The sequence below is a fragment of the Numenius arquata genome, chromosome 10 (assembly GCF_964106895.1).
Source record: "Numenius arquata chromosome 10, bNumArq3.hap1.1, whole genome shotgun sequence".
Lineage (NCBI taxonomy): Eukaryota > Metazoa > Chordata > Aves > Charadriiformes > Scolopacidae > Numenius > Numenius arquata.
In genome coordinates, this window is record NC_133585.1 from 15,964,855 (window position 1) to 15,989,487 (window position 24,633).

The 24,633-nt window shown below is 43.1% G+C and overlaps 1 protein-coding gene across 1 annotated transcript; it reads left to right on the top strand.

The window, feature by feature from the left end:
• Positions 1-3,711: 3,711 nt before the first annotated feature.
• On the top strand, positions 3,712-18,451 carry NRBF2 (nuclear receptor binding factor 2). Its single transcript, XM_074154941.1, has 4 exons — positions 3,712-3,875; positions 14,044-14,128; positions 15,700-15,740; positions 16,914-18,451. Exons 1-4 carry the CDS (start codon positions 3,822-3,824, stop codon positions 17,628-17,630), a joined length of 897 nt encoding a protein of 298 aa, XP_074011042.1. The 5' UTR covers positions 3,712-3,821; the 3' UTR covers positions 17,631-18,451.
• The last annotated feature ends 6,182 nt before the right edge of the window (positions 18,452-24,633 follow it).

The following is a 24,633-nucleotide window of genomic DNA, read 5'->3' on the forward strand; positions in this document are numbered from 1 at the left end:
TACAATGCCATGACTGAGAAGCCTGTCTTTAACTGGAGCTTAACTGAAAATGCACAGTCCAGATAAAATGCAAAGGCACAAAGAGTAAATAAAGAAGTAGTCAATGCTAAGCAAAGTGTGGGCTGAGGAATTTTGCCTCCTAAGGAGGTGACAGTCAAATGAAGCTGGCTCATCATGTGTGTCAAAAGCTGCATCAGACAGGTAAATAGCAATTCTACACTTCCCTCCTACTCTAAAATTCCACTCTTAAAACACAGGGTATTTTAGGAAGCTTCCTGCTGACAGGCACATCCTGCCCAGGATTACATTTTAATAGTTCTTCTTTTAGACAAACATTTTAATTTATACTTATACAGTCAACATGCTATTCCCATATAGTCCCTAGGGAGGAGCAAAACATGCAAAACACAGAAAGGGTGGTGATGAAAAGAAATAATCATTCTGTTTTCATTGATGAGTTTACAGATAATGTAGTAGACTATTTACTGTGGTTCTCTTTTCTCTGCAGGGCAACTGTAAATCTCTTAGAACAACTCTGTAGACACTGGTAGAAAATGGTAGCTATTTTCAGTCCAGTGCAATGGAGTTTAGCACACCATCTGGAATGAATATGTGATATCCAGCACTCCAGGATCCTGGGATTTTGGACAAAAATCTACAAAGTGTCCCAAGACTATTCTCTGAGTAAAGGAGAACTTCTGTACAAGTTTAGATTTTGAACGAGCAATATCACTATATCACATTGCAACTAAAGTTACACAGATAATGTTATAGGTTTTACTCACTTTCCACAGCTGCTTCAGGAATTGGCAACGTGATGCATCTTGAAGGACCAGGGCACAATGATATTTTCATTTTACCAAAGCCAAAAAGTACTACCTATCAATTAGGAAAACAGAAAAGAAGTCACGCTAGAAACTAAATAAGTTGAATACAGCGTTGCAAATGGCGACACTGATGGTTCTGAAGCAAAGCCTGCATATCACTAGCAGTTTTTAAAACATGAGATTTTAAAAAGTAATCTTGTCAGGTTTCTTTTTACTTCTCTTCATTTTTTGATCAGCTTTAGATATAGGAAACAAAACATTGGCACACAAGCCAAGGAAAATGCCCCATTTAAGCATCTGCCAACAGTCCCTGGATAAGAAGAGGCATGGCCAGGTCCCCAGAGGGGCTTACTGTCACTGCCAGCCTTGCTGGAGGCACAGTAATGACCACTGCTGGTTACATGGACAACAGGCATGCTGGAACACATTGCCTCAACTCAGCAACACTGCTCCCAAAACCTCTATTCTCTTGGTACAATATTCTTCACTGCTTCGGTTTCCATTCCACAAGTGGTAAATTGGCCCAGAATCTTACTTCTTTTTCCACTAAAGATACCATGTCTTGAAGCGAACATGGACTGTCTCTTAAAACCCAATAAGTTAAATTGTTCTTACAGAGTAAGCAGCAGGAGTAATGGAAACTATTTCTCAGAACTAGTTTGTTTTAATTCTAAGAAAGTGTTTGACCTAATGATCTATTTTAGCAAATTGGTGTGATTTATAGAGAATCGATAAGCACACAGTAAAAAACAGCTAAGCAGCTACCTGTTATGGGTCAGTTGTTTTATGCAAAATTAAAAATTATACACAAACAGATCAGCAATAGAATTTAAACAAACAAACAAACAAACAAAAATCTGCAGTTCAGTTACCAAAGATGAAAAAAGGGTTAGTAAAGTGGCTAGAAATAACAGCTTGACAGTATGCAATTTAACTGCCAGCATATCTAAATTCAGCAAGATCATCAAAATTTGCCACTGGATTAATGTAGTATAGAAAAGGATAATCAACCAGCTAAGTGTCTAAGATTTCACATACAAATGCAAGAAAATCAGTGATTTGTGACATGCCAACTCAGTATAACTTCATTAACAAGTGAACAACCAAGTTTTGTGCTCAGATGTAAAGACCTTTGGCAAACTTTTTCCTATTGTAGCACTAAGGGCAAGAGAGAGAAAAAGGCCAGGCAGCACAGGGCAAAGAGTTAGAGAAGGGCTTGTCATTATGAAGAGGAACAGTGACCAAGTGGGATTGTCAAAATGGGAGCTATACTCCTACAGATAGCAGATAAATGCTACGTCTTCATGGGTGTGTGTCCCTAAGCTAAGAGGAAGGAAAACAATGGTTTGGTACAACAAAACAATTAAGTTTTATCACCTCATACGTCCAAGTGTAAGTACTGGCAGTGAAGTGCCAAGTAGCTTTTCTTCCTCACCCTGGATGACCTTTCCCATCGATAACTGATAGAGGACAGTTTCACCTATCTACTATTCAATGAGTGGGCTCTAGATCAAAACCACTCTGGACTACATAGGATCTGACTTGGTAATATATAATTAAACCAAGTGATAGATAAATTCGTGCAAATGAAAACAGGAACTAGCAAAGTATCTTTTGGAAGCTCCTTGCCTGAAGAGACTATCTTGTCTAACCACATGATGTTGGAAGGAAAACTCCCCCCAGCACTCTGTGTTGCAAAGCTGGTCCCCAAAGCACAGGGATAGCTGAGAGCTATGGCTTATCAGGCCATGTAGTCTCCTTCTGAGACCCACAGACGCCACTCATGTCTGAGGATCACATCTACAAAGGGTACAAGCGGAATCCTGGACTTTCTTTACTTGTTGCTAATTAGCGGTTTTACTTCTTGTTTTCTAGGTGTCTCATCTTCCCCACTACCTTCTCTCCTCTTCTGTCTCCCCTTTGTTTCTTGCCCTCGCTCCCCTTTGAGTCTATTTCTACCATGCTCCTATGAACTCATGCCATCCTTAGTTCCACCTAGGAAAGTTATACACAACCCCATAAAGCAGCTTTCTTCTCTGTAGTCTTCATAGAACACAATGCTGTATAGACAAGGATGATCACAACACCCAGTAGTTAGCTTGTCAGTGTATTTGCTGTTCAGTGCCCTGCTGAGCTGACCTTTCTCAAGGAAGTTTATTTTGAATAATTAATGCTACTACCTCGTTAGCACATACATGGAGATACGGTGATTTTGGTGTCGTTTTCACCTGTTTTCACATACTGCAATTCCTGCAATAAAGAGCCACCGGCCCTTTCTTCTCACCCTCACGGAGAGCACTGACCCGGCGACCCTCCCAACCAGCTTCATGGCCAGGGCTGAAACCACAGCCCGGACCCCAACACCGGTGGACAACCCACCTCAGGGCAGCACTAATCTCTCCGGGGCAGGACCTGGTCTTGCACCTCGGCAATGGAAGGGCCCTTCCCGCCGTCACTCCTGCCTGTGGCTGGCCTGCGTGGCCTTTCTGACACCACCACCGACGGCCGCTCCTACCGCCAGGCTCCGTGGCCGTGCCGGGTGGGGTTTTTCCTCACGGAAACCCCACGCGTCCGCAGACGGACGTGCCACACGCAAGGCTGAATGAAAAAAAAAAAAAAAAAAAAAGCCCCACAAGGGGCAGAAACCGCGGCTGCGTGCCCCTTGCCACGGCTCTGCGGCCGTGCCCCGCCTCAGCGGCCTCACTGCCCCCGGCCCCGGGGCCGAGCCCCCCCGCGCCTCCCCTCAGCGGGACGCCCGCGCGCGGGACGGCGGCCGTTGGAGGGGAGAGGAAGGGCGGGGCCAAGGCGCCCAGCGCCCGTTGCCCCGGCGACGCCACCCCTCCCCGACTCTCGCGCGACCCGGAGGCTCTCGCGAGGCACCGCCCCCGGTTACCGGCCGGGCGGAAGCGGCCGCCGTGTTTACAAGCCGCCGGGGAGGCGGGGGGGGAGCGGTGGCGGCAGCCGGACCGGCGAGCCAGGCCGCCTCCCGCGCCCATGTGCCCGCAGCCCCCGCCGTCCATGGAAGTGATGGAGGGGCCCCTCAACCTGGTGAGTGGGGGGGCAAGGCCAGGGGGCGGCGGTTCCTGTCAGCCGGTGCGCGGCCCTCAGGCGGCGGGGAGAGGGGGGACACCTCTTCCCTCTTACCGGTGGGTAACCGGGTGGAGAAGGGCGGTTTGAACGGTAAATAGCGCCGTCTCCGCTTCCGCTCCCTCTCTTCGCCCCCCTCCTCCCCCCCAGCAGCTGTTCAGGGCTGGTGCCAGGCCCTGCCTCGGCAGCACCGGGCCCGGGCCTGGGCCTGTCCGGAGAGGAGCGAGGCCTGAGGTTAGAGGGGGAACTGAGCTCACCACAGCCCGTTCCAGTGGTGGAGAGGAAGCTATGGGAGCTGAGCTGCTCCGTACCCGGGGGCACAAGGGAGAGGAAACAACACAGGGGTGCTTGTGGCAGCACGTTTAGATTGGGGGGGCGCAGGGGGGCAAGTCTGGCTGAAGTTGCAAACACAAGGGAAGTTCTGGAAGGAAGCGTTTAGATGAGACAGGCCATATCTATGTGAGTTTAAAGAGTTTTAGAGACTTAGCAGGGCCCACTACTGACTAGATGCTTCTCTTAATTTCAGGAGGTGAAACACTTTAAAATCTTAAATCAGTAATTACTTTGCTTAAACTAAACCTCTCAGGAACTTTAACTGAAACACAGGTGTCTGAAAAATGCATCTTTGCAAAAGCTAATCAGATTTTAAACAGCCTAAATTGGTAGGTTTCTCTCACATAGACAAGATCTAGGGTCAAGAGCAGTTAACTCTCTGCTGCCTTGTGGGTTTTGTCAAAGCTGTATCTTGACTATACCTCAGATGCAGTGATACACACAGCATTCCCTTAGAAAACTAGCTTTGGTCCTAGCAGTGCAATTAGCCAGGAGCAGCACACCAGGAATACAGCTGTAGTGCTTCCAGGAATGAGTCTGATCCAGAAATTGTTTAGATATTTCCATGCTAACCTTGGAGACTTGTGTCAGTTTAGGTTTTTAATCAAGGCTTATTAGCTCCATGAAGGTGTCAGCCCTGACAAACCCTTGCCTGCTCCACCCAGGGTCAGTTGGGTATTTCTGGATTGCTCTTTCTAGTTTCAAAAAGGCTTGGAAAATTGGCATTGCAGACCACCCATGGAATCGGGGCTAACAGCATAGCAGGAAGATGGTCTATTTAGATTTAAACCAATGGTGTCTTAGACTTTTTACTCTGTATACTGGAGGATTGATTGAAATGAAGAACAGTAGGAAGTAGAAAGCTCCTGTGACTTGTTGATATGACAGATTTAAAGTCAGACAAACTTGCAGCGTGGTAATACAGGAGGGAAAAATCATAGCTATTTCACAGACATTGTAAAACCCTTTTTAAAAGTAGATCTAATTCTAAGGAGAGCTTCTAAGGAGAAAATGATAATTGAATATTCACTAGTAAATGGCTGAAAGTAGCAATTTTGTGGCAGTGCAGTTGTCGCCAGTTAGTAGTGTTTCTTACTGAGACTACTTCCTAAGGATTGCAGGAGTGACAAGAACATGACTAAAGCCTGGCTGGTGATCCTCTGACCGAGTTTGCTGATTTAGTTCTGTAGATGGCACTAGGCAAATACTGATTTGCTTTCCAGATCTGTTGGTTTTGGTTGGGTTTTTTTTGGTTGGTTTTTTTTTGTTTGGTTTTGTTTTTGTTTTGTTGTTTGGGTTTTTTTTTTTAAATAATCTATTAACTACTGGGGTTTTTGTTTAATGGAAGTTTTAATTGTTGACCTTCAGGTCTAATAACTTCAATGAGAAATGGACCTATCTTTTTAGAATTTGGGGTTCAGTTCTTCAGACCTCCTTTTTTTTCCTTTTAAAGTTGTTATTATCTTTTTTTTTTATACCTTCTGTGCCATTGTTACACGCTTAACAAATAATCACGCCAAGTCTAACCCCATCTTTCCTTCTTTTAACCTTTCTAAGGCTTGTGCTACAATAGTAACTGCTGATTTGATTTTTCCACTGAGCTGTTCTCAAGGTATTCATTGTATCCAATGATACTTCATTTAGGAATAAATTGAAACAATTTTTCCAAAACCTGTTGCCATCGTCTGAATTTAGAGCCGTGGAAAAGTGTTTTGGGGCAGCTCTGATACTTGAGCATTCATTTTATTGCTTACTCTTGTCCTTTTCCCTCCTTTCCTCTCCCCGCTTAGTGTACTTTGCAGTGTGCTTACTTAGTGTGCTTTGCAGGTGAGAAATTCTTGAAATAATTGGTTAAAGCCCTGACCCTTATACTTTTACTAATAAGGAAGACAGTTCTTCAACCCTACAAATAAAATATTTAGGTTGTGCTGTGGAACTGAAAACTGGTATAGACTAAGTGCAGTCCCTGCAGGCAGCCATATAGGAGATACCTAGTCAGGCTGAACACATAATCCAGTGCCATAAACTAAGACATCTCGACATTTTTTAGCAGTCTGAAATTTTTACTGCAAGACGATGAAGATAAGTCTCATAAGAAAAGACGCTCTGTGAAAAAATACAGTTAAGAGCTTCTCTGTGCTACCTGCTGTAGGGGCAATTCCTACTGCCATCTGGTTTAGGCAAAGAATTCTGATCTCGCATCCAGCCATAATTTTAACCTTAGGTATAGGAGCAAAAGGTATCAGTTAAGAAGCACAACAGCACACTGCTGACCATCAGAAACTTGGAATTAGCACAGTAAAAATATAAGGCAAATAGTATCAACCTCAAGAAGAGACTAAAAAGGAAACTTGCTCGTTGAACAGACTCTGACACCCAGGACTTCAGAATTCTGCAGATTGTACTTTAATACTTCAGTATCTTCCTATAGACTATTTGCTAAGGAACCATACCACCTCTACCTTGTATTCTTCCTACAAGGTAATAGCATTTTGTATGGTTTATAATAAAATGCAACCCAAAATCTGGTGAATATCTATTACCTATAAGTTTCTTGAAGTGTGAGGGACCCAGCTTGAAGAGCTGTTGTTTTTATGAAAAACAGAAAGCACAGACCAGTGGCTGGAGTGAGAATAACACAACAAAATGTATATTTCAAGAGTGTCATATAATGGAAGCTTTTAATATTAATGCTGTAAGACAATGGTAGCAACCATAAGCCAATCAATGGTCTGCTTTAGATGTAAGGAGAATACTACATTTGCACAAGCGCAAAATAGCAACAGAATAAATATGCAATATGGAAGAATAGGAAGAGAAAATAGAAAGCATCTATGAAAGTTTACCAAAGACTAAAGGATTTAAACCACACAGGCCAATGTATTTGAGACTCAATGCCAGCCTGCATCTCTGTTATTTTGATTGGAAAAGCAGGAATGCTATGTTAATCTACAAAAACATCCACTGAACCTAGTTTGTTTTCTTTGATTTTTTTTTTTTTTTTTTTTTTTTTTTTAAATAAAGCTTAACTTAAAGCTGCTATACTTGCTCTTCCAATCTAAAAATGAAAAAGAAAAAAAAGGTGGATGCACTCAACCCTGAACTCAGACTAGAGAAAACAAGCTTTTAGGTAATAAAAGTGGAAGTATCCTTATATAGGTATGCCTAACACAAGGTCTGTTTTTACCACAGTGGTGGAAGCCTTGTCTTGGTTTTCCCAGTAACAACATGATCTACATGGGGCCATTCATTTTAGCTCAGGGAACTGTAAGGTGTGAACCCACAGGGGCAGCAGTGTATCTGTTTGAGTGAAGTGATGGGAGGCGCTGAGGTGATGCATCAGATACTCAGCTAAACAGCCTGTTCAGTAACAGCCTCCATGGAAAAGCTCAACAATGTTGTATTCAGTCATATAACTGCTATTAAAGCACAGCACAAAACTGTTCCATGTTGCACATATAACAATTTGCAATAGCTCCCAGTCAAAACCATAATTAGCTATGCTACAGGTGGTTGACAGCAGCATGATTTCCTCACTGTTATCTATGCTGTTTGTGTACCTACCATCAGTGCCTTTCTGCTGCATCACGCTGGCATTACATGCATATCATCGAGCCATGCCATCCAGCTCTGAGTAAGCGTGCCTAACAGTTTAAAGACCCTAATGAAGCCATCTCCTAGAGGTCTGGGCTGAAGTAATGGTTGCAGCCTTTCTGCCCCTCTTGTTTGAAATTGTTTCTCCTGGAATAGTTTGTTTACTGGACCATTTGTTGTGATTATTCATTTGTCACTACTGAGGGTTAGCTCAGTTGCTGTAACAGCTTGAGCCATATGGTTTAGGGCTACATATAGGAGCCCCAATTGCTTTTGTTTATTATCAGGGAAGTAGAACTGTTCTTATTTAACTTATAACCTCCAATTAGCAAGATCTGTGTAGTAACACAAATTTTGTAGGTATACCAAATGGCTCTGACTAGCAAGTTGAAGCATTTAGTGCTTTTATCATACTAAATGGATGCAAAGGCAGAGAATGAGGTTGATTGGACTATGCAATAGGTAAAAGGATATCATGCCTTTATGAAGTTGCAGGTGATCAGGGAAAGAGCTGCAGCTATGCCTATATGGGGTTTTGAAGAGTCCACCTAACCTGAGCAGTGCAAATGCGAGTTGGTTTCATTCCATCACTCTTAATTGCGTTTGCATGGTGAGGAACTCAGACTAACCATTTTATGTTAAATTTGGAATAGGTTGGGAACACGTATAGTCAATTAGAGTTATTCAGTCAATTAACATTGGTTGGCTAAACAACTGGTTGCTTGTCTGCCCATATATTTAAATTCTAAGAGTATTGCTCACAACAAAGTTCAACTTCAGCATGTTTACAGTTTAATACAAAGTGAGTGAGGAGTCTGTTACTATTGCGAATACAGTCTCATGAGCGTTTCACATACTTGTTTTGCCCTGTAGTCACACTAACCTGTAATTTACAGTTGAGTCATTGTTCTGTCAACCTTACTAAGTACAGGCTTTCAAAGACAGAAAATTGAGCTAACATGTGGCTCGTGGTCTTGGTTGAGCAGCCACAATGGGTTCTGCCATTTTTTGTTTCTCCTTCAGTCAACTTTATCTTTCTATACAGAATTCAAGGAGTATTTTTATGGTGGCTTGCTTCTATTGATAAAGCTACACATTACCATTTCTTTAGGCTTAGTGGCAAATACATTCCCATTATTTAGCTTAAGTTACAGTACATATCTTTATTATTTTTGCTTTTACTGTTACTGCCTGTAAATACAAGCGTTTTCCATAGTCACCCTGAGTTTTATTCATCATGATTGCAATTATTTTTTTTTAATTGAAAAAAAATGGGTGGCCATAGTTTATTTTGGACCTCTCAAGTCAAGTTTTCCACTTCTATTATGTCTTCGTTCTGTTTTTCAATGCATATGCAGGCATACGGATTCAAACCTTTCAAAGCTTACTATTTCCTAGTAAGAATGGGTTTGAAAGAGACTTCTATGTGTGTAGCACTGACAGAGTGTTTGCAGAGTGGGGGGAAAAATGCTGTACCACCTCATCCCACCCTTTGTGGCCTGCTGCTGTAAACATCCACATGGAAGATAATTAGCACTTTTTTTGCACAATGTGGAAGCAACGCAATGTGTACTTTTTGACTCTTCCTTTCTCCCATATACATTCTTAGAAAAACAGCCCTGTATCCTTAAGGAAACAAATCCCAAAAAAGATCCCTCATCTTCCAAGAAAAAGTACCTTCATCTTTGCTTTCAGTGGTAAAAGAGCATAGGTATTGATCCTTCCTGGCGAAGATAACTGGTATCCACAGTCCATAGCATGAAATAGATGATGTTAGCAGCAAACAATGGTTTCACTTAAAACAGTTACAAACTGTTATATTGGACATAACTTTGTACTTAACTTTCCTCAGGTCCCGTCATTTTAGCAGCTGAGTTTTCCTGCTTTCGTTTGGAACTTTATTAGTAAGGCACTGTAAACTGTGCTTCATAATAATATTAAAATATACCACTTTCCAGAGAGTCCCTTAACGATGAACAAAGGCTGTGAGCTTAACATCTTGTGCAAGGCTTTGTCCAGTGAAGAGCTGTTCCCATTAGGGGAACAAATTAAAAGAAATCATACACAGGACTATCTCAGCTACAGGAGAACTGTTGCAAATTACTGCTCTTAGGAGATGGTAGTAGACTTACTCTATTTGAAAATGAGTAGTTCTACATCTAGCTTTTAAAAATATTGTAGGATCAAGCAAGCTTTTTACTGTTATTATTCTTTCTATAATAGCTAGCCATCAACTGGAATCGTATGGGAGAAGCAGCAGCTTTTCTTTTTCCCTCCAATCTAAGCTAGGATCATATGGCAGTAATCCTTTAAATTGTAATGGTGCACTATCTCTAGATAGAAAACTAGCATTTTTATTTTTTTAGTTTGAGGCAGTGGTAAGAAATCTGGCAAGGGGGCCTTATGGCTTCATTTCTCATGGCCTGCAGTCACATCATTGTCTGATTTATATTTGGGAAAAAAAAATAAGTTGAGTGTTAATTTTTGAGCGGCTAAAGAAAGTTCTAGGTAAAGAGGAGACCTGCATTGCTGTTTCAGAGCATTGTTTGATTATTTTTTTATTCTGTTGCTCAGAGATTACACAGTCAATGGTTTGGGTTAGTTGGGTGGAGAATCAAATAAAAACATTTATTTGGAATGTACAAACTTACAAATGCAGGTATCATTCCTTAACATCTCGGATACAACTGGGAAATTTGAGGAAACTGTCTAGCTTACCTGCTTCTGTAGTTGATCCAGAGTGGTTCTGGTGACACAGTAAGTCACACACAAATCCCTTAAGAACAAAATACATTGGAGCAAGGGGAGGAAGCTTTTTATCTTGGTCATCCTTCACTCACACCTGCTTCCGCTGGTGAGAGCCAAGTTGTTACACCTGTCCATTTGCCTACTGGGAATTCCTGCTCGTCTGGATTGGGAGGGACATCTGGAAGTAGTTGTCAACCTGCTTTTCCCCTTCAATTCCAAAGCTTGTTAATAAATTATAATTATTCTTACACCACATCCTACATTTATTTCCAACACTGCAAATGGAAGAGGAAAAAGAAATCATATATATAAACCTATCGCAGTTATGCAGCAGCTGTTTCTATAATCATCACAGCAGCAGGACCAAAGTCAAAGCAGTCCTTCTTGAATCTGTTGGGAACCAGCAGCATAGCAGCTCCAGAATTGTTGGTGTAAACACCTTCTTCTAGCATGACATCAGACCAAGGATAAACTTGAGAGCCATCTTTTTTGCTTTATGATATAGGACCGATCTTTTCATTGCCAGTTTTATAATGGGATACAGGCCACTCTGAGTTCAAAATAGATTTGCTAACAATGGTTGGATGCTGTGTGGCTAAGAGTAAACAAGCAGACTAAACAAGATGTAGAAGCTTATCCATGATACATGGCTATTAAGCATTCAAGTGCTTCTGTTGCAGCTTCATCACCGCTGCTAGGAAGCAGCACCACTAATTTCTTCAAACTGCTGGTGATGAATAATCTACCATGAAAATGGGAGAAATTCCTTGGTCCTTCCACAATCGACTAGTTGGAACAAACACTTGCAGGGTGGAATAAATGAGCAAATATTTCCTTGTCAAGCTAGCAGGAAAAGATACAAAATGAGGAATTCCTCCCCCATGACTGACTGCAAAACACCTAGCTTTCTCACTCGAGGCTGTGCTCAAACTGATTTTTCTCTGCTGTGTTTCCTGTTCTTTCCACTGAGGAAGTCGGTTGCTCTGCATCAGAATAAGGTGGCCTGACATCTATATATTTTGATGTAACAGCAAGAAAAGCATTTTGACCTCGTAATCAGAGTATCCTAGCTTTTATTTTTGCTAGCATCTCTGGACTGTTGTTTTCCTAATTTTCTTCACAGTCTAGCCCAGCTTCTTCAGACTTCCTTCAGCTTCACTGGGAGTTAATTGAGAATGGAAATAATTTAATTGCTCAACCAAATAACATCTGACTGTCCTCAAGTGTTCTGCATGTGCTTAAGTGATTTGTAAGATCATGCTCCAGTAGTTCAAAACACATGAAAATGATCTTTGAAAACAATCACAGTCAAGTTTTTATATGTAGAAACTAATAAATGGAACCAGGCCCCTGGTATGTTGAATTGCTCTCTTGACTCTTCTATCTCTAGCTGCCCTGTCTGCTCTTTCCCTGTGTTTTGTTTTGGTTTTTTTTAAGACCTGCCTATGCAGTTTGCAGATACAGCTGTATCAATACTAATTTAATGAAAAACTGTTTTGTAAGGAGCTCACTTGGGTGTTTTCATGTCTATGACATATCTGATTTGTAACTGGATGAGCTGCCATGAATAACTGAGAAGATAGCTCTATATGAGCTGATACTGTTTGTTCATTCCCATGGGAAGTAAGTTTATCTTTCTGGCATATGTCTTTTGTAGGAGTCTATAGGAAAAGGCCATAAAATAGATAATTTTCCAATAGAAAAACACTTTCTCTTCTGATATTATTTAACCTTAGGGCAGAAGAAACAGGGAATGCTGATAATGCTCTGAGGATTGAATGAAGGTGAGGAAGAAAAATATAACCAAAATATTTGTTGCGAAGAATCAATGAGTTGTGGGAGTTTTTTAAGAACACTAAATTAGCATATGAAATCAGTTTTAGAAGAGCCAAATGTCTAAATGCAGCCATACAAGTACTAGGGATTACTTAAGAACAGCTGTTGCCCAAAAGAGTGTTTTCTGTAGAAGTCATTCTCTTCTGTGGTGCCAGAGCTGCTACAATTCTGGTAGAAAATTGAACTTACTGTAACACTGTAGGTGATAAGTCAATTTGGAGGACAAAGATGACAAAGAAATTGACCTGTATTTTGGAACTTATTTTTCAAGTGGAAGTTAGTATAAGTATCATTTTAGTCCTGATAGAATCGTGTTACCATCCTGTTTGGATTATCTGACCCTTGATGCTTCTACCAAGGCTGCAGGAGATAGAGAAAAGTGTAATTCCAAAAGGCCTGTAGGGATCCAGCTGCTCTAACATCTAGGATGCAGACAAATGCGCTCATTTTTATGTTGATCCTGGAACATGCTTAAAGAGAATCGGTGACTTATATTCACCAAACATCTGAAGTCTGGTATGTTTTGTGCCTTTATTGGGGTGAAGGGAGGGAATAAAGAATCTGTATGGGTCAGAGACAGAATTACAGAGGCAGATTTCAGGCTTTCAGCTGTTTCCCCTACAGGTTCAGTCAGTAAAGGCTTTCTTGAGAAGCAGTAATCTTAAACAAAGAAACAGGCAAACACTATTCAGATTCATAAGTGTCTTATGTTGTTACACAGAGTCAGTGATGTCTATTTACTTCAAACTCAACATGTAGCAAAGCAGTGATAAACAGTTTGTGTTACTGACAGTCTTGCCAGCTAGTGATTGTAGCCTTTCATATTACACAGCTTGTCTTGGAGGAAGGACCATAAAATTCATGTCTTGTAGTAATAACAAAAAGACTTGCTTTCATGAATGTTGCAGCGCTGGTTATGCAATACTGTTTCTCACTGAGCATATGCAAATACTTGCATCAATTACTTGCTTTCAGCAACATCCTTAATCTTCGTTAGTGGCTTACATTAGTGTCTTACAAATGCTAGTATAGACTTAACTGTTGTACAGCAACAACATGACTTTGATATCTTTAACTATGGCTGTGCTGCTTCCATTAACTGATCTAAGCTGCAAACAAAAATCCAAAGATCTTTTGCAATTTCTTCACCCAAGAGGCAAAGCCTCTTGGGCATGGGGCAGCAGAAAATGTCAAACCAGCTGTAAGCTGTAACATAATTCAAATACCTTGCATTCTGCCAGGTAAATTGGTCCTAAATACTTACAGCTTCTCATAACTTCTTGTGGCCTACTGGTCTTTTTACACAGCTACAGTAAATGCCTGCCTATAAAGGAGAACATGTACTTTCTGAGGAACAGCTTCAAAAGGATTTTGTTGTGTACACACCATCTTTGCTGCATTAACAGACTTCAGTTCTTACCTGTACAGTACAGATTCTTGTAAGGCAGTATTAAAGAAGAAATCAATCTAAAAACATTGGAAGGGAGTGGGAGATCCAAGCCTAAAAGCCTGAGAATTGGAATCGGTACAGGTTTCTTAGATGTACTGATTACTTTTAAAATGGGTATAAGTATTTGTTGGTTAACCCTCATTGATGTAATGCTCTTTTTATTTTGAGGCTCACCAGCAGAGCAGAAAAGCAGACCGTTTGTTGGCAGCAGGGAAATATGAAGAAGCAATTTCTTGTCACAAAAAAGCTGCTGGTGAGTAGGTACTTCTCACATTCTGACTTAGACTCAGTTTCTAGGTTTGCATGGTTCATGTAAGTAGAATATCTAGTTACTTGTAAAATTCTCATTCTTAAATTATGAACTTGTTTTTCAGTCCAGATCAAGCACTCTTTTGGAAATTTTTTTTTCTAATATAAGCAGCTAAAGTCAGATGTTTCCAAAGTTGTTCTGATTGGGGATGTTTATCACTGTGAAGGCAGTTCTTGACTCAAGATGAAGCCAATACCTTGTGTCATGCACAAACTGCAGCTGGGGACCTGCTGTAAGCCAGTTTAACTTTAGGCTTTTATTTTCTTCACTGCTTTCATAGCTGAAGTCACCTGCTTTCTCTGTTGATAAAGGAAATACTTATACAAATGTTTGCTTACAAATGTTTGCTCACTTCTCTTTCCTAATGTCTGAATCAAGACAGCTAAGAACAGGTGATGAGCTCAGCTTTCCCAGAACTCAAGCGAAACAGCAGATTGCATGGCAGGCCTTGATGCTGCATTTGACAGCAACTAAGTGAGACTTTGTGCATTTACCTGTCCGTTTAACTAGTCACACTTAATTATTTGTGTTAGAGTCCATCAGCTGTCTGACAGTGCAGCAACTGCTTGGCAGAAGAAGAAAGAGGAGGTCTTAATTGGTGCAACAAGTAGGACATTTCCAGTGACAGAGCTTGTGTGGAGACAAAATAAGCGTCTAGTCTGAACATTGTAACCTAGATACTAGGTGTTCTCACGTCCCATTCATAAAACCCCATAAAATGAGAAATTGATAGGTTTTTTGGTACTTATGAATACTCACAGCAACAGGGGCTAGCACTTGTATTCTAATCTGCAGACTTTTATTTTTGCTTTTCTTCACTTCACATACCAAGACAACACCCAGAGATGCATTGAATGTATCTTGCTTTTCTTCATCCAATGATTCTATGCCATTATCTTACATCCTTTTGAATTTGGTTAAGAATTTCTTATGTCTTGTAATTTTCAGCACTAGCAAGATACACTTAAAGTCTGAAGTGCTGCTCTGACTGTAAGCCAGCACCTTTTCTGATTTGGAGGGGAAGTTGATGAAAAAATTGGGGAACTATAGACTGCACATCTTCATCAAGAATATAATTAAAAAGCATGACTTCATAGTACTGGTGTGCCATGGGCAAGAGGATTTTACTTACCGTATTCTGTCTTAAAATGCTTGTATGCTAGAAGTCTGGTCCTTAACTGCATTTCTTCCCTTGATGGGGAAGTTGTTCTTCTGGGACTTTCTGGAAATGGCTACTGTGCTCCTCTCAAAAACAAATTGGAAAAACCTGAGCCAACAGGATGCCATGGGAATAGTGTAGCATGTATTACACAATCTTACAGTAATTTTTTCAGACTTCTCAAAAACAACAGGTGTTTCCAGCCACTGTAACTTGGTAAATACTTTGCCTCTAGACTGCTACTTTTATATGGGCATTCAGAACACAGAAGGTCTGAAGCCTTTTCTTAGCTTTCATGGAAACGTTCAGGTTTTGTAACCCTGTCCTAAGTGTTTATCAATTTTCTCTTCTGCAGCATACCTTACAGACGCTATGAAGCTGACCCAGTCAGAGCAGGTGAGACCAAAGTGCAGCAGGCGCTAGAATCAGCCACAGCTCTGTTGTGTGCCTGTGTGTCATATTGTGGCCCTGACTCATTATGCCCATCTCGGGCATTAGCCTCCGCACAGTTTTCTGAACCCATGGCAACTGCACCAGCAGTTTCAGAAGTGCAGTGATGCCAGTCTTCCTTGAGGGTTTTTCCAAGTTTACATGGAGCAGTGACAAGAGAACTACTAACCCATCCAAAGGTTCTCCAACAATGGTTTCTAGTCTACAAGGCATCTTCAAGTAGGTGATAAAACTAGTTTCATGTTTAACTTTTGCTGTGAGGCACTTAGGCTGTTCTGCCGAGACACAAAGCTGAGCATCTCATCTACAGTCTGTAATTTTGTTTTTAGTCATTATGACTAGGGAATCTCCTGAACAACAGCTCTACACCTTTCCTTATTCATTGCACAAATCTATTTCTGAATGTAGTAGCGTAGCCTGCTCAGCACTTTCATAGCAGCAGGCTTTGAGTTTAGCCACTAATATCAGAGCAAATAACCCTTGGAGACTGGACATCTGTCTTTCCTCCAAAGGGTCATTCTTGTAGAAAAATGGTACCCTCTTACCCTGGTGGTTCCTGTGAGTTATTAACCACCATACCACTCCCTTCAATAAATATGGCTAGTCATTTGGAAATATATCTGGCCTTGAAGCACTTTTCTGCTTAGTGTTGGCTGTTATTAATATGTTTATGCAAATACCATCCAGAACCATACAAATGGTTTGTATTATTTAGTGAAAGTGTGGCTGTGCGTGCTAAGTGAATCTCTTCCTTTTTGGTTTTGGTCCTAGGTCAGTTAAACTCTCTAGTGCCTCTGCTCAGAGGTATTATCATAGCCTGGTCAGTGACTTAAAAACAAAAGCCAAAAACTGAACAAAAAGACCAAATGTTAACTCACCCCTTCACAAAACTAGTAGTTATGCTAAATTTGGGTGACATACCTGAATCTATTGCAATGTACAAGCAGAGATCACTTCTTGTTGGATTTACTATGTGAATAACAAGATCTCCTCCCCTTCCCTCGGGCATGCTGTGATGTTGTTTATGTAAAGATTTACATGCATGTAACTTTGCTTGCATGACTATTCAGGTGGAATTAGGGATCACCAATTAAATTGTTTTGTCTTGTTCTTACTCAGGCTCAGCTGTCACTGGAATTACAAAGGGATAGTCACATGAAACAGTTACTGCTCATCCAGGAGAGGTGGAAAAGGGCAAAGAGGGAGGAAAAGCTGAAAGCCCAGCAGAATGCTGACAAGGAACTAGCCGCACATCTTCAGACTTCTTATAAGCCATCTGCTGAAGACTCTGATGATCAAAACATATTGGTTCCTGTTACTCAGAAATACAGCCCTTCCGCAGAGAAACATCCACAGGATATTCAGGGTGTCTTTGACAGGGACCCGGATACACTGTTATTTCTGCTTCAGAAAAAAAAGGAGCCGGTAGAAGCATGTATTGGGAGCAAAGCTCCAAAAGATGACAAAACAATAATAGAAGAGCAGGCAACCAAAATTGCAGATTTGAAACGGCACATAGAATTTCTTGTAGCTGAAAATGAGAGATTAAGGAGAGAGAATAAGCAGTTAAAAGCAGAAAGAGCTAAACTCCAAAAATCTCCAGTAGACAAGGAGTTGGATGTAGATGCTGATTTTGTTGAGAAGTCAGAGTTGTGGGGTCTGCAGCAACACTCAGAAACTACTTCTTCAGCTGCAACTTGGCAGAAGTTTGCAACAACTGCTGGGAAGGCAAAGGACATTCCAATACCCAACCTTCCCCCCCTGGACATCCCGTCCCCTGAACTCCCTCTGCTGGCACTCTCTGAAGATATACTAAAAGGACTGATGAATAGTTAGAAACCAGGAAAAGTGCTCAATGTAGTTACCCAAACTTAAGAAAAGGGAAAACCACCAGGACAGTGGTGATCTGAGGGCAGAAACATCTAACACAATCCTGCTGTTGGAGAAAAGGCATTAAAGCAACTTTGTTACTGTGAAATACACACCATATCTGATCTACTTCATAGAAGTTAAAGGTACCATAATCGGTATAAGATGGCAAGCTCTTTAGTCTTTCTCCTAATGTTTCAAACCAAATGACTGCCTGGAGAATGTTTCAAGTAACACAATCCTTCAGGATTTTAAAGTATGCTATAGGTAATAGTTATCTATAATGCCATAAATGATGGTGCAGAACCTAACTGTTACGGTTGCCAGTTGGCTGCCACTTCATATTGAAAGATGCTTTCTAGCATGAATTTAAACTGTGCATTTCATTATGCATAACTTTGTTAATTCAGATACAGTGCAATTTATACACCTCCTAGATGGATTTATGTGCCACGCTCTATACTCCTGACCATGTTAACCTCAAGTCAGGAGAGATTTTAATTTCCATTCTATGAAGGAACCAACTTATTAGTTCTGTTGACGAGTTTTTGTTGGGTTATCTGTTTACATAACTAATCAGGGTGCATCGAATCTAGCTATTGGTTTCTGTATAAAGTGACATTGTTAAAAAAAAAAAATCTATACTTAAGGAAAAATACCCTTTTTGTTTTCAGTGATGCATGAATGGAAGTAATTCTAGCTGGCAGTATTTGATTGAAAAAGAAATTGTTTACAGCTTAACCTGATTCAAAAAGGATATGAAAATAAAAGCAAGGTGTTTTGACACTAAATGTGTGTTAAATCTCTACAAATTAAGATTTATATTACATACAGCTGAACTCCTGTGTTCATCGTCCAGCAAATATGGGAAAGCTGGGATGAATTCAGAGGGCCTTGCCTATACATGAAGTGACTTGGCAAAGAGCTAGCTTCTGACATCTGCAGAGCGCCCAAGTGTCAGAGGAAGAAGGGCTGAGGTTTTGCTTGGGGACAAGCTCCCCGGTGCTGAACAAACCGCACCCCCAGAGCTGTGCAGCCCTTTCAGGGCTTTGGTTTCTGAAGATGGCGGCGCAGCCCCTGCCCCTGCCTGACCTGAGCCCAGGCTTTCCCAAGGGGGGTGCTGCAATGTGGAGTGGAGGCATTAGTTAACTTTAACTGTTACTGATTAATGACAAGTGTTAAGTCTTGCAAGCTACCCCATTTTAACTTATTCTTGTGCCGTTACAAGGTAAGCTTGCTTTCTAAGGGTACATTTTTCTTGCAGAATAGACTTGGAAGTGCAGCAAGGACACCTTACTGCTGTGCAAATTCTCCCCTTACCTCTGTATACCTGGTGTCTCCTGTGCTTGCTTGAAGTCAAGCAGGGACCTGAGGTTAGAAAAAGCCTATGGAAACAAAGGTAAGACAAGCTCATTAGAAGAGGTCCCTTGTGCAGAATTGTAGCAGGAAACTAATCTTGCTAGGGGAAAAGAAGTTGTTTTGCAGTTGGAGCCATTTAGGACGTGGCCCCACAGAACACCTGTGATGAGGTAACCTGGTCCAGGTCAGCCCCAGCTCGCTGTGCCCACCAAAGGGCAAGTTACGTTCTCCACCGTTACCTGCCTGGCTGTTGCAGGTAATAAGGCAGGGAACCGTAGTGTTTCTATCCATGTAAGTAAAGCAAAGAATATGGCATCTGCTCACAAGAAAGGTGCTTAAATAATTTTATTTCTATCTCATGTCACTGCTGGGGGTGATAGCCCAGGGCTGTTAGCTACAGACAGACATTTTGGCTGTCTCTGCAAACAGCAGCTATAGGAGAAAGAAGCAATTTTTAGCCCCACTACCTCTGCTGAACAGTCAGGATTCTTCAGAGCTGGGTACGGGAATTACAAGCTCTACCTTCTGTTTTTAAGACTAAACTGTCCTTTCATATAGAGCTGCATAAATAAAACCTCAGATCTGAAAAAAGCCTCTTCCCTGTAGCGGCTACTTCTTTAACTGTTGTTAAAACTTTTCTCCTTCCTGCATTGCAAATGTTTGTTTGCTCTTGCAGTCTGCCTACTCAACACATGACTGCTGCTGAAATCAAACTCCAGGCAGTGTGGCTCAGCATGAGTTTTCCACTCCCGTGAGTGATGCAGAAAGGAGAACTGGTGCACTGTTCCCTTTCATAGGAGAGGAGCTCCGAGCTGCAGCATAAGCACCGCTGGCGTTACTGCCAGCGTTACACAAGCCCCAAGAAGGTGATGTGGAAAGCTGAGCATTTCTGTGTGAGACAGAGACAGTCTTAGAGCCGGACCAAGCCATACCAGTAAAGAATCAGACCATGGCCCAGTGAACAGCAGCGGTGCTCCTGCTGGAAGGAGAGCCGAGCAATGCCAGCCTCTTCTTTCCCTCCCTCCCACACAGCAGCACAGTCAGCCAGCCATGAAGCCTACAGAAAGACAGGCATGTGGGAGCAGGTAGGATCACCCCTCTCAGCAGCAGCACGGGATGTTTATAGAACATCCTACAGCTAAGAATCCATTGAATAATGACTATTCCTTATACAATTTTTTACGTTCCAGGGAAAAGGCTGCATATGAAATAAGATGAATTCCAAGTAAGGAATTCTTCAGTCTAAATTCAGAGGTAAGCAATCACACAGTCCATTTAAAGAATGAAAGGTTGTACAGAGGAATACTCACCACTAGAGGACAAGTTTTATAGATCCATAGTGATAAATCTAAGGGAATTCTTCCCAATATCTGTCAACGATTAGTTTACGCCCCAACAATTTAAAACTGTTTTAAATGAGTATTGCCCTTCAGCTTGTTTGAGTTCTGCCATTGTGAAATGACAAAAAGAAACAGATGGTTTTCTTTCCCCACACCTCTGGGTTAGTTGGCATTACTGTTTATGCTCCTGCTCCCTTTCTCCCACCGACAGCTACGTCTCCCTCCTCCACCAGCCGGGGTGACCAGCCCCGCGGGCTGTGGAGCCCCCGCAGGACGGTGGGGACCCGGCTCTCCCCTCCGCGGGTCACCGCTTTTGGAGGGTTTGGTTGCCGTTTTCGGAGTGTTTGGTTGCCACCGACCGCCATCTGGTGGTCATGCTGGGCTCCGAGCTCGGCGAAAAGGCGGAGCCCCCGCTTTCCTCTATCGGTGTCGTGTTCTTGCCATCATCACATGAACTGGCTGATTCCCCAGGCCTTTCCGAAATAACGGAAAGGGCGCAGTATGTGGATGCTATGCAGAAAGTAAGCGATTTTGCAGCAACAGGGTGGTAAGTCACTGGTGGTGACACAGCACGTAACCAAAGCCTGGCACAGCACACGGAAAGATTCCCACGGGCGCTGAGTCTGATCCATACTGTTCTGTACTGGTCAGAACTAAAAACTTCTGTGGTCCTTTATTTCAAAGTGTCTCACCAAGAACCAATTTTAAACATGTGTCCAGACGCTGACTTCTATTCATAGACTTTGGTTTACCACAGAAAGCGCTCTTGTCTTGGAACACAGCAATATTATCCCTGTTGAGTACGGCCAACGTAAGTTCTGCAAGAAGAAATTGTGATTACCCAGTCTCTGGCTCTATCTCCACAGCAGGAGAAACCAAAGGAAGGTGGCTGGGAAGCAACGTGGAGTCTCCTGAGAATAAAGCCTGCAGGCTGCGCCACCAGCTGCTACTTGCAATGACAGCTAAAACCGAAATACAGGTGTTGGCTCTTACATTTTGATTTTATGTAAAGGGAAAAGAGGAGCTTGTGACCTCTTACTCTAGGAGCGTTTCTGTTTTCAGGACCTCTGGCCTTGAGCTCCTTCCTACTGTCCTGTCAGCAGCAGCTCTTGAGCCATCTGCAATTCCCCTTGGCCTGCAGTCAGCAGTGGGGACTGCACCTCATCTCGGCTGCCTTTCCCACAAAAGGTGGGACCAGGTGATTTTTTTTTTCAAGGTCCCTTCTGACCTGGGCTGTTCTATGGTTCTGCAAAAGCAGGCTCGCCAGCAAAAGAGATGGAGAAAAGCAAGTGCAGCCACAACAGCTGATAAAATCCCTTACTGAATTGGACTGAAAACACAGTAGAGAACAAAATCAACCAAACTGTTCAAGAGTAACCAGGGGGGCTGCCACAAATCAGGCTGGGCAGTATTTGCCAGGCCTTTCTGCCTCAGGATGTGGCCTGCAGAGTTCAAATGTATAAAACGCAGCTCATTGCTCCCTACAGACCCTGAACTATGGCCATCTTTTCCTCCATCTCCTTTCTCCCCCATGTTTGTTTCACCAAAAGCAACTTAAACTTACCCAGGCTTTTTATCTTGTAATCATCTGAAGTGTTCCCTCAGGCCCATTTGCTGCAGGAGTCAAGGTATTACTGAGATCAAACAATGTGAAATCCTTAGAGCTGTGAAAATACAGGATTTCCTGCCTCAGAGCTACTAAACCCTACTCTTTAATTCCACTAAGGAAGCACAGAGCTACGATAAAACCACGTGCCCAGGGACTGGAAAAAGGAACAGGCATCTGTGTTGAGAATACATTGTGTTGGTATGGTTGGAAGGTACCCGAAATGTTCACTGTGAACCGTAACAGTAAAAACCCTCCAGTCTGCCACTTCGCTTTAGAAAGGCCCATGATTAAAATGCAACTGTTTGCACGCAACACATCAGGTAAAACACGTCTTCGATTTGCTGTGAGGCAAGATTTTCCTACCTGCTATATATAGAGTGTAACTTCCTTTTCAAAACCTATGACAACAAACGCCGAAAGCACTGAGGCTGGGCTGTGTGCGCTGCTGACGCTGTCACTTGCTCCTTGGTCACAGTTTCCTGGGTCGCTCCGCCGAGGTGGAAAGAAAGGGAGATGGTGGTAGAGGCTGGGTCAGAGGAGTCCCCGTGCCACCCCCTGCCCTCCCGGGGCACACGTACCCTGGGAACAGGCTGGCGCGGAAGGAGAAGCGTCGCTCCTGCTAACAAAGGGCAAGGCAGAAGGTGGAAAGTGGGAACACCGCGGCGAGTCGGCACCGTGTGAGGCCGGGCCGGGGTTAGGAGGGGAAGGAGCAGCAAAGCCTTGCTCCGGGAGTCTCAATGGGGAGAGGCGGCTCGGCCAGCGCGGATGTGGGGGAGAGCACAAACATCCTGCAGGAGAGAGCAGCAGGACGGGGCGACGGCGCTGTGGAAGGAGGAAGGAAGGGAAATTCCCAGTGACAGGCCCGGGGCAGGGAAGGCTGTCAGCTGCAAGAGCAGGAGAGGGCTTGACAGGATGTCACGGGAGAGGGGACGAACAAAATTACCACCTACCGAAAAGGTCAGAGAGCATGAGAACGTAGAGCTGATCAGATGGGGGCCGGTTTACACACACAGATCTGAGCAACTTCCGTGAAGCTGGAAGAGTAGAATAAAGAGATTTCAAAATCAGATTGTTATAAGCCCCTACGCCTGACCTGGGTGACGGGGACCGGTTTCACTGCCAGCAATTCCAGCAATCCAGTAACTTCTGTCTCAGCTAAACCATATACCCGGCCATCCACCCATGCTGGAACACTTCAGGCCACAGCAGCTCCTCTTTACTGTTTGCTAATTACTTACTCTTCGTTAGCTACCTCTGCAGTTACGATAGGAAAACTGCTGTGGTCATTTACTGTGGGGCAGTGCAGTGGATGGAGATGACGGTAAGGAGCTGGGAAGGGGTGAGGGAAAGAGGGGGTGTGGAGAGCAGGGCCCGCAGTTTCGATGACTTTGAGACGTGAGCTTTCAAAGGACAGAACAAAAGAGAGGAAGACTTTCGTGGAGAGCACAGACGGTCGGGACAGAGCTCGGTCTCAAGAGGAAGGTGGCAAAAGATGACGTGGGTGCTTCATATTCTTGTTCTAGGAGTTGACAGCATTCCTGCTCTCAAACAGCTTCAGCTGACGTCATCCAATGCTTTTAGCTCGATTACAACAGCTGAGAGTATAGACCAGAAAACCTTCCAGAGTCTTTAGGAAAGGAAGATGGGAAAAACATGCCCAGTAACGCCTTGCAGCGCATGGAAATGGTCAGGAGGGAAAAGAACCTGAAAACAAACCAGCTCCCCACAGGCCCCTCCTTAGTGTCTGACACCAGGTATGAAACCTCCTGCCTGTGGGGCAGCGAGCGCAAGCCCCACTGCCTTCTCTGGCTGCCCATGGGGCAGCAGGGAGCTCTGCTCCACCACGACCCAGCCAGAAATCTTACAGACACTGAATAAGCTGAATTTGGTACACTAAGTATTTTTAAAAAACAGAAACTTTGGCCTCTTTTAGTGGTATTTGGAGTAGCTGTTACCTTTAACAATTTCTTGTGGTCCGCTAACGCAGCACGTGACTTGCAGAGTCTTTTTGAGTCGATGGCAATAAATGCTTTACAGCGCTGCTCCCCGTCGCGCTCGGCTTGTGCCACCCTTCCCATGCTCTCGCTTTTGGATTCTTCCCATCAGTTACTGGGAAACAGCATCATTGTGGAGGGCGGTTTATGAGGCCGTCCCATCCGCGGCCGTTCCCAAAGCCATTTGCAAAACGCGTCAGGTTGTTTTTATGCGTCGCAAACCCATCAGGTACACCCACTAACCACAAAATTGTAAAACTATACAGCTGGTGTAACGACCGTATCAACTCTCCACAGGTGAACTCTTCCAAACAAACCAAGTGGGCAGTTACGCTCTATAGTGACTACAGAGAAGTCCTATTTATGCAGTTCAAACTAATTTATCAATTTATCTTTGCGACGGAAGCAGCGAAGACGTCCTTACCCCAGCGACTGTGCAGCACGGCAGGCGACACCAGCTTGAGCCCATCGGTTCGGCCTCTCCAAAATAAGACTTTTTGTTTTAAAATCCTGTCAGTCTCGCAGGCTTTCCTTTGGGAGGGTTCTTGCTGCTTTGCTGTCCGCTTCACCCACAGGTTTTAGCAGATTAACAACTCTGTCAGGCACTCGAGGGTTCATCAGCAACGGTGGCAGGAAAAAGGTCACAAAGGAAGAACGTTAACATTCAC

Bases quoted from the DNA above. Each gene is read 5' to 3' on its own strand.
- NRBF2 (XM_074154941.1), top strand. From the start codon at position 3,822: ATGTGCCCGCAGCCCCCGCCGTCCATGGAAGTGATGGAGGGGCCCCTC. The intron at 3,876-14,043 runs GTGAGTGGGGGG...TTTTATTTTGAG, and splicing joins TGGAGGGGCCCCTCAACCTG to GCTCACCAGCAGAGCAGAAA. The intron at 14,129-15,699 runs GTGAGTAGGTAC...TCTCTTCTGCAG, and splicing joins TTGTCACAAAAAAGCTGCTG to CATACCTTACAGACGCTATG.